General features: G+C 33.6%; 1 protein-coding gene across 1 annotated transcript; it reads right to left on the reverse strand.

Moving 5' to 3' along the window:
- Positions 1-476: 476 nt before the first annotated feature.
- Positions 477-6,843, reverse strand: LOC108203501 (protein FAR1-RELATED SEQUENCE 5-like). Its single transcript, XM_017372468.2, has 4 exons — positions 6,447-6,843; positions 5,875-5,972; positions 879-2,931; positions 477-757 (listed from the first exon to the last, which is right to left on the reverse strand). The coding sequence occupies exons 1-4, from the start codon at positions 6,841-6,843 to the stop codon at positions 477-479; spliced, it is 2,829 nt and encodes a 942-aa protein (XP_017227957.2).
- Positions 6,844-9,748: the final 2,905 nt, after the last annotated feature.

A 9,748-nucleotide genomic window follows, 5' to 3' on the forward strand; every position in this document is an offset into this window, starting at 1 on the left:
GGAAATGGAGATTGGAGTTCGAAATAGAGATTGGAGATGGAAATGGAGATTGGAGATAGAGATGTTTATATAGCCATGGAGATGGAGATGGTAAGAGCAGTCAAGTTCCCAGACGAAGCATCGATTTCTGATGATTGACCACACTATATTATATAGCATAAGAAAATTTGAAACAGTCAATACGCTATATTATGTAGCGTAAGTAAATAATTAAAAACTGAACAATTTGCATTGTTTTTACGCTATATTATATACCGTAAAAACAGTGCACTCTTAAAAACAGAGCATTTTATTCTGTTACAATGAAAAGCAGAGCAAAAAAACCAAATGCAAACAAAATTAAAATCATACAAAAAAACCAAATGCAAACAAAATAAACAAGCAATAATATCACTAAAATCATACAAAATTAAAATCATACAAAATTCTACAAGTTTTTTCCTAAGAAATTAAGATACATCGCCATACAAATAAAATTAGCAATTTGTCGCTAATTTTGTGGGACAATTTCTTGAATCATGTTGGGCATCAATTGCACCACAAAAATTACATTTTCTACCTTTTTTCGCTTTGCCGCGCTCTATGCCACTTTTCACCCTTTCTTTTTTACGATCTTTGGTTTGAGATAATATAGGATTTCTCAAATCATTGAAATTTTCGTCATCATCGTCATCCCCGACCTCATGCGCATCATCTTCTTCCTCACGCGCACGTTTTTTCCCACTCTCATTCGAGAAATTTTCAATAAAATTCGATTCTTTTTCAATCACACTCATGAGATAATTGTATAGCTATAGAACAACTTCCGCGAGCTGCTAAATCTTGGAATGCTTTGCATAAAGTACTGTATCGGGCGGGTTGTGACTGAAGAAAATTACCAATTTTAGGACGCTTGTGTTGTAAGGTTCCCACTCTTTCATTGCCTTCAACTGACCATCTCAAATTGATGCACTTCTTAGGAATCTCTGACCATTGCATCTTATAAAAGTATCGAATAATATGACGGTAAAGTATTCCTGAACTTTCAAATTTTTGACAAACACAAGTTATGGTGCCATTCTCGGTGACGATCAAAACATAGTATTTTCTATACTCCTCTTGGACCGTTGTTTTGTATGCCTCGTAATGCTTGTAAATTGCATTGCTCTCTTTCTCAACCACGACATAAGCTCCACTTTCTTTGAGTTCGTGTTGAAAACGTCTAAACATTTTTTTCGTGCAAGTAGATGCTGCATGACTCTCCAATGATGATGATGTTATTTTGGACCTTTCCTTGTTCTTTGTTGCATAATCAGCCTCTCTTTCACGTAAATATTGTTTCTCTCTATACAACTCTTTCAAACCGGTACTAGCATTGATAAATTCATCGAAGAAAGAATTCATTGACTCACTTCTGGAGGTAGTGGTCATCCTGGTTGTGAAGTGAAGTTTAGTGTAAACATGGACCCACTTGTGTCGAACGGAGTACATATCTTGTAACCAAGAATGGTTCATCAAATCGTATTTTTCAACTAATTCCTCCCACCTATCTTCGAATTGTGCAACCGTTAGTGACTTGTAGATGCGAGAGTTGAAATCTTCTTTGAAGTGATCATGATTTGCATATATATGCGACAATTTTTCACCAAATTTTGTACTTATATGCCACGTACAAAATAAATGAATTGTGTTAGGCAAAACTTCGGCAATTGCGTTTCCAATAGCAATGTCTTGATCGGTGATGATCGTTTGTGGAGCCACGTTCCCCATAGCTTCCAACCAACTCTTAAACACCCATAAGTAAGATTCTTCAGTCTCATCCCTTATCAGGGACATTCCGAACAAAATCGACTGATAATGATGATTTACCCCCGTAAATGGCACGAACGGCATGCAATACCTATTAGTACGATACGTGGAGTAAAACACAACATCTCCAAAATTTTTGTAGGCATTGACTGATCTCAGGTCAACCCACAGCATGGCCCGCACATGATTTTCCTCGTCCACGTCAACTTTATAGAAAAATTCACCTTGACTATTACGTTTCAATTCTCGAAGTAATGCCAAAACCTCTAAAGCATCACTCGAATGAAACACATAATGTTGAATATCACGCAATACATTCCGAACATCTTGATTACCAAATCCAATATTCTCTAAGCCACCCGTTAACTCCCCTAACACATTTAAAGTTTTTGAAGGCCCAATACCCGATTTATTCAATGTTATCATTAATTGCCGAATAACGAGAGTTATATTCCTTGGCCTGTGCATGAAAAGCACTTCATCCTTTGAAATCATCGTGTGATTGTGTTTTAAATAAACCGATGTCACTTCCCATTTCTTCAATTTTTGCCTATGAACAACGTACATCCGCGCCAAGCAATGCGTTCTACCAATTGAATCCCTATTTCTCCTTCTTTTTTGAACATCCGTATCTTCATCCAACGACTTGGGTACTATTCGACCACCCTTTCGACATATATATAAGCGCGAACAAATTCTCCTACTTTTCACACGCCTATGTGTGGTTCTAATTATCACCTCAAAACCAACACGTCTACCATAATCTCTATAAAACATCTCCGCTTCATCTAAGCTATCAAACAATTGACCAACACAAGGACAACTTTCATTCAAATCATCATCTTTTGAATTTTGTTTGTCACAAAAATCATCAAAACATTCATCACGAACCTCCTCAACATCATCATCACCAACCTCCTCAACATCATCATCACCAACCTCCTCCACATCATCATCACCATCATCAACATTCACTATTGGGGTCTTTTTACTAACATTTTCTTCTTCAATCTCAATTCTAGGTTTATTAGGTGTAATGGACTTACTAGGGGATGTTAATTTTGAAAATATGATGCCATGAGATTGATAGAAATCTAACCTTAATAAAGAATTCCAATAAAGCTCCAAGCTCCGAGCTTCAAGCTATAAGCTTCAAATTTCAAGCCTTAAACTCCAATAAAGATCTGAGCTAGCTTTCAAACTCGAATATAAGCTCTGAACTTCGTGTATTTTGTGTTTATTGAGTTTGTATGCTCTAAAAATGGTGTATAGGAAGAAGAGGTCGTGTTTTTGAGGCTGTGGATCTGGACGCTATATAATGTAGCGTATGTGTGTGAAAACACACTACTGTATAGCGTAAACTGTTATTACACTACATTATATAGCGTATACGCTATATAATGTTGCGTATACGCTTTTTTCAGTTGCGTAAAGTCAGTATCTACTTTGAATTCCGTGCGTTGATTGCCCTTTTTTGGACGGCTAGAGATCAGTTGGATGGATAAGCTAGTTATCCACCTTTGGTTGTGGAACATTTTCCTATATATGTGTCTATGTGTGTGTGTGTCTATATATATATATAGGCAGGTGCTCAGATGAGAACTACATGCATATGTGAGATACGAGCACTTATCTCAGCCACATATTCAATCTAATCTAACCACCCCTCTAGGGGCAGCAAACAAAAATTACAATACACAAGCCCACACACAGCCCCATCTATTCCCGGTTGTTTTTAATTTGATTTTTCCCGTCAATCGGTAAACTTTTTTCAAAATCCGACTTCACTGAATTTTTATTCATCTCCCAACGATCAATTTGCATACCATATGTGCTATGTTTCGACAAATTCTCATTTTGATCTCATTTTAAGGGTTCTCACTGAGTAACCCTCTATATATATATATATATATATTTGTATGTATATATGTAATATTATTATTTATAATATATTTATTATATTTAATATTAGTATTATTATTCATGGTTATATTGTTATCCTAATTTGACATACATGTATTTATTTAGTTTTTGGCTATTGACATGTACGTATTTCTTGTATACATGTATTGTATATTTTTATTAAATTATCATGAAAAAATTACTATCCTTTCAAGTAACTAACTAAAATTATATATAGGAGCGGGGCAAGGCGGTTGGGGCGAAAATATTTAAAATCTCCAGTGGATCGGGGACGATTAAAAATATATCCCCACGGGAATGGGGCGGGGACGGGGGAAAAAATATATATGAGGCGGGGATGGGAAATGAAGTCCGTGCCCCATTTTTAACCTTACCGAAAATTTCGCACTTCAAATTGTAAAGCTTGTTCTACTATTTTGGCGGCGTAAGAGATGGAGGAAGGAGAGGAAATGATGATGGGAGACCATACGGGAGAGATGTGGAAAGAGAGAGAAGGAGAGCTTTTCCGACGTACTTGTAAAAACACTACCATTGTAATGTGAATTTTTATAGGTTGTAAAGGTTTAAATCTCCCTTGAACATCTTTGATTTAAGGGCGCGCAAGCGCAACTTCTTATGCAACGTATTACGCAATATATTATGTAATCAGAGATGATTTCAAAGTATTAAATTTTTAAAGTTGTGTTTGTGGTTGGTTCTGGTTGATCAGTTGCAAATATGATTGCAAGGATCGCAAATCGTATTTTCAAAAATATTTTTCAGAAGTCGGTATTTTTGAAAATATTTTCATTCCTAACACTATTTTCGAAAATATATTTTACAACTTGTGTATTTTTGAAAATAAGTCCTTATTTTAAACTCTTATTTATCAAATAATGCATTTATAATAATTCGGAAATCTATTTTCTAAATTAAATCTTCTATAAATTCAATTTTTAAATTTCTCTAAATTCAAAAATCCTTAAATATTTCTCTAATTCGAAAATTATAAATTTCCTAATTTTTAATTCCGAAAAACACGTAGCTTGATTATAAATTCCTAAAATTAATTCGAAAATCAATTTTCTAAATCAAATCTTTTTTTTTGAAACAAAAAAAAGATTCTATTTTTTAATTTCTCTAAATTCAAAAATTCTTGAACAATTCTCTATATTTTAAAATTCTAAAATTTCTAATTTATAATCCTTGAAAACACCTAACTTGATTTACAAATTCCTAAAATTAATTCGAAAATTTATTTTCTACATTAAATCCCCTTATTCAAATTTTTACAAAATCCTAAATCCTAAAATTATGCTATAAATTTAAAATTCACCAGCATTATATATTCCATTTCAAAATTAAAATTTTCTTCTATAATTGAAATTTTAAAATATTCTAAATTTTATCCCTAAACGAACCTAAAATCTAAAATCGATTTTTGTTATTAAAATTTTATCTCGGTTTCTAAATTTATAAATAATTTAATTAATAATATTTAACAAATTTAAAAAAACAATTCTTACGAATTTACCGAAATAATATTCAACAAAATAATATTTAACAAAACAATATTTAAAAAATTTAACAAACCAATATTCAACAAAACAATATTTAACAAATTAAAATAGCAACTTAAATGAAGGATTAAACGGAGGGAGGAAGGTGACGATGGCCGGTAGTCGGTAGCGGGAACAGCGCTGGGCGGAGTCTTTCTTATAAGCTATATATACACAAGGAATTGTTGCGTTATTGAGAAAAGTGTCACGTGTTTTCAAAGAAGCAAGTTAAGAAAATGATATGTATTCACTTTGTTGAAGATAACAAAACTACAACTACTTGATCAAATGTGTATGTACATTTTATTTAGAGTGGAGAATGAAAACATTGTTTAACTAACTAACTAACTATTAGCGGGAAGCGTAAATAACTTAAACTATATTCTAAATATAAGTTTTAGGTAATGCCTTCGAGTTTGACTGAGCTGATATATTACTAATAGTGTTTGCTTTGACCCATAACAAAAATAGGTTTGACTAAATAGTCGATATCTATGTGTTTGGTACGCCTGTGAAAGACCGGATTTTGTGCAATATGGAGAGCGAATTGATTGTCACAGTGAAGCTGGATAGGTTTCAAACATGTAATTTCTAATTCCTCCAGTAAATTCATAGTCCAAACTACCTCAGACGGTACAAAGGCCATTGCCCTATATTCAGCTTTGGAGTACGACTGGGATACGGTACTCTTCTTTTTAGATTTCCATATAATGAGAGAATTTTCTAAAAGTAAGAAGTAACTAGTAACAGATCTTCGTGAATCTGGGCAGGATGCCCAATCTGAATTAGGAATGCTTGAAGTATTAATATGTTAGGACCCTTGAGTAAATACCCTGACTAATAGTGTGATTAACATATCTTAAAGTATGTAACAAAGCCTCGTAATTGGAAACACGGGATGTTGGTAGAACTGACTTAACACTTGTATTGTGTAATTTAGATCAGGTTTTGTGTTAACTTGAAAAATTGAGCTTGTCGACCAATGATCTGAAAAACTCAGCATTAGAGAAAAGAGGACCATCATCAGCCTGTAGTTTGGCATCCAAAGGTAGAGAGTGACTGCTTAAGATGACAGATCAATGTTGGCTAGCTGTAAGATATCCTTAGTATACTTTGTCCGACTAAAAACTATGCCTAAACAAAGATAGAAATTTTTTATGCCAAGAAAGCAGTGCATAAGACAAAGATCTTTAATACCAAATGTTGAATGAAGATGTTGTTTGAGAGTTTCAATTGTAGAGAGATTATTGCTAGTAAGAAGTATATCATCCACATAGACATCTACAATAGTAATATTTGAACATTGCTTGTGAATAAACAAACTGTAGTCCAACTTGGATTGAGTAAATCCTTGTTGTAGCAATTCTGCAACCAATTTATCATTCCATTCTCTTGAAGCCTTTTTAAGACCATACAATGTCATATTGCGCTTGCAAACCTGGCTTGGAAGGTGAGATTTACCTTCTGGAACCTTCATATAAACCTCATCTTTTAAAGTATCACGGAGGAAAGCATTATTAACATCTAATTGATATAATTTCCAATCCCTGTGAGCAGCTAAGGCTATTAAACACCTAACTGTGTTGAGCTTCATGACTAGAGATAATAATTCTTGATAGTCAATTTCATATTTTTTATGTGAAGCCTTTGGCAACCAACATGGCTTTACATCTTTCAAGAGAACCATCTAACTTTAACTTCCCTTTATATACCCACTTATACCCTATAACTTTCATGTATTTCGGTAATTCTATTAAATTCCATGTGTTATTATTTTGTAGAGCTTAAATATTTTATTTATAGCTTCAATCTAAAGAGGTTGATTCGAACCTTTTAAATAAGTGGAAGGTTCTGTAATATTGGAAGCTTGAAAAACAGATTAATGATGAGAGTCTGGAAGCATAGTTGAAGTGGTTAAATTGCACTAGTGAAGTGTAGAAGATTTTGTAAAACATTGATAATCCTTAAGGTAAGATGGAGGCAATTTAAGTCTAGTACTCATGTCGAAAAATTAAGATGACTGAGCGGAATCAGAAGAACTTGAAGAAGATAAATCATTGGTACTATAAATGTTAGTTAAGAGAGAGATTAGGTGAGGCTAAATCATGTGGTGGAACTGGTATTGGATCATCAATAAAATGTGAGGTGACAGATGTTGTTCCGGGTAAACAAATGGGCTAACTGATAAACATTTGTAGTGGATTTTGATAGTAAATGGAAAGGAAAATGTGTTTCATGGAAAGAAACATCTTGGAAACAGTGACTGTGTTGGTTGATAAATTAAGGACTTTGTATCCTTTTGTATGAAGGGGGTAGCCTAAGAAGATGACAAGTGTGGCTCTAAAATCACTATGAATCTCAGGAGTAAAAACATAATATATACACTTATTAGGTCCCGATTAAGGAGTAAATTAAGCTGGAAGTGGGATTGAATAGCTTAACCACCGATTTAAAATCAATTATTGCCTTTTAAAAATATTTTCAGTATTTTAAATATTTTTACAAAGTTGTTAAGCAGTTATGAGGGCGGAAAAATATAATACGACAAGTAAATATATACCACATCTTCGATTTTATCCAAGTTCCCGATGACTCAACCTCTAATAGATTCGTTCACCACTAAGTCTAGTCCTCAAACTCCTCTCCGAATTTGAGATTTTTCACTATAAGAAAGATGCACTCTTTATAGTTGGCGGAAAAGTCTTTACAATCTAATTTTACAAATATCAATCTTGGTACGTAACTCCCCGTTACTACCTCACAATTAAACCTTTACTTAACTTATCTTAGAACGCAACTCCCCATTACTTCTACAAAGTCGGTGGGGAACCTTGGTTTAGTCTTTTTTACTTCAAATTTTTTGCCGATCTTGGATCTTAGGTCTTAGGTCTCGGGTCTCTTTTTTTCTTCACGGTGCAAAGACGACTAACTCCCCGTTAGCACGTCTAGGACCTAGGTCTTTGAACAAGAATCACCTCACTGTAAAAGTTAGAAAACAATATCTATGAAAAGAAGCAAGTACAGAGAATATGGTTTTTGCACTAGTGTATTATAGTACTAGTCCGGCGATGACAATAATATTCAAGTAAGAAATATTAAGGTCAACATTTGTATACTTTTTATCAATCTAATTAAAGATCAAGTATATGTTTAATTACTCCATAAAAGGTTAAGAGGGGATTAATTAAATAAATCTTTTATCAAGCAACAAATTGCTCAAGACTTTGACTAAATTCTTAAGATCACTTTCTGAAGACTGGGATACGCAAACATCAATTATCAGATATTAGTATGATCTTGACACTGTGTCACTTGATGAAGTATATGGGCTGCTTAAAACTCATGATCTTGAAGTTCAACAAAGAAGAAACAAGAAGAATTCGAAAACAAGATCAACTGCTTTAAAGGCTGAATTCAAAGCAAATAAAACAGGAAGATTACAAGACAAGAATCAGATACTGACGGATTTTCTGATATTGATACTGACAAGGAAGAAAATACCAATGAAGAGAAGATGAGATCGATGAGATGTTTGCTATTCTAGTCAAAATATTCAAAATGATGAAGTTCAGAAGAGGTCAAAGACAAGGAAGATTTTAGAAAAGATCCTTAGATGAAAGAAGAGAAAGGTTCAAGAAAAAGGAAGACTCATCAGAAGGAAAGAAAGGAAAAATTGATCTATCGCAGATCAAATGCTATAAATGCCAGAAGATGGGGCACTTCACAAACGATTGTGGAAAGACTTGAAATGACAAAGGAAAAAACAAGGCATTGATTTCTTCAAATCAGGATTGGATGGAGTCAACTGAATCTGAAGATGAGGAAGTAAATTATGCTCTTATGGAAAATGTAGAAGGAGAAGTCATACCAACCCCATCAGCTACTGATAAGGTACATTCCACAATCTTTGACATTGATACTGATAATATATCTGAACTAAAATCTTTTCTTATGTCGTTGCATGTTAGTTTTAAGAGTCAAACTCTTGAGAACACTAGACTTAAGACTGAAATACTAAACATGCATTAAGAAAAGGGATTATCATGTTGAATCTGAGTTAGTACTTATGCTAGAAATCAAGAAAGAAAGAGAAATTGCCATAGATAATGAAAATCAAATAATAAAGAAGTGTGTCAGCTTAGACCTAGAACTTAATGCTGAAAAGGAAAAGATAAGTCAATGGATAGGCTCTGGAAGAAAAGTTCTAGAACTCTTAAGTGGTAGAAACTTGAAGGAAGGTCTAGGTTATAAACCAGAAACAGAAAAGAATACTCAGAATTCTGATAGACCTAGGTTCACTCCCATTAAATTTGTTCCCTCTGTTAAGAAAGACATCTCCAATAAAAATTCTGTCTCTTTAGATAGTGAAAAAGCTAAGAAGAAGAGAAACAAAAGGAGAAACATAGGACTACTTTCTGAAGGACAATGGAATAAGAGGATTAGTGAAATCACACGAAAACCTTTGAAGAAAAGTGTCAAAAGAAATAGGAATGGCAAGG

Source organism: Daucus carota, chromosome 9 (genome assembly GCF_001625215.2).
Source record: "Daucus carota subsp. sativus chromosome 9, DH1 v3.0, whole genome shotgun sequence".
Classification (NCBI taxonomy): Eukaryota; Viridiplantae; Streptophyta; class Magnoliopsida; order Apiales; family Apiaceae; genus Daucus; species Daucus carota.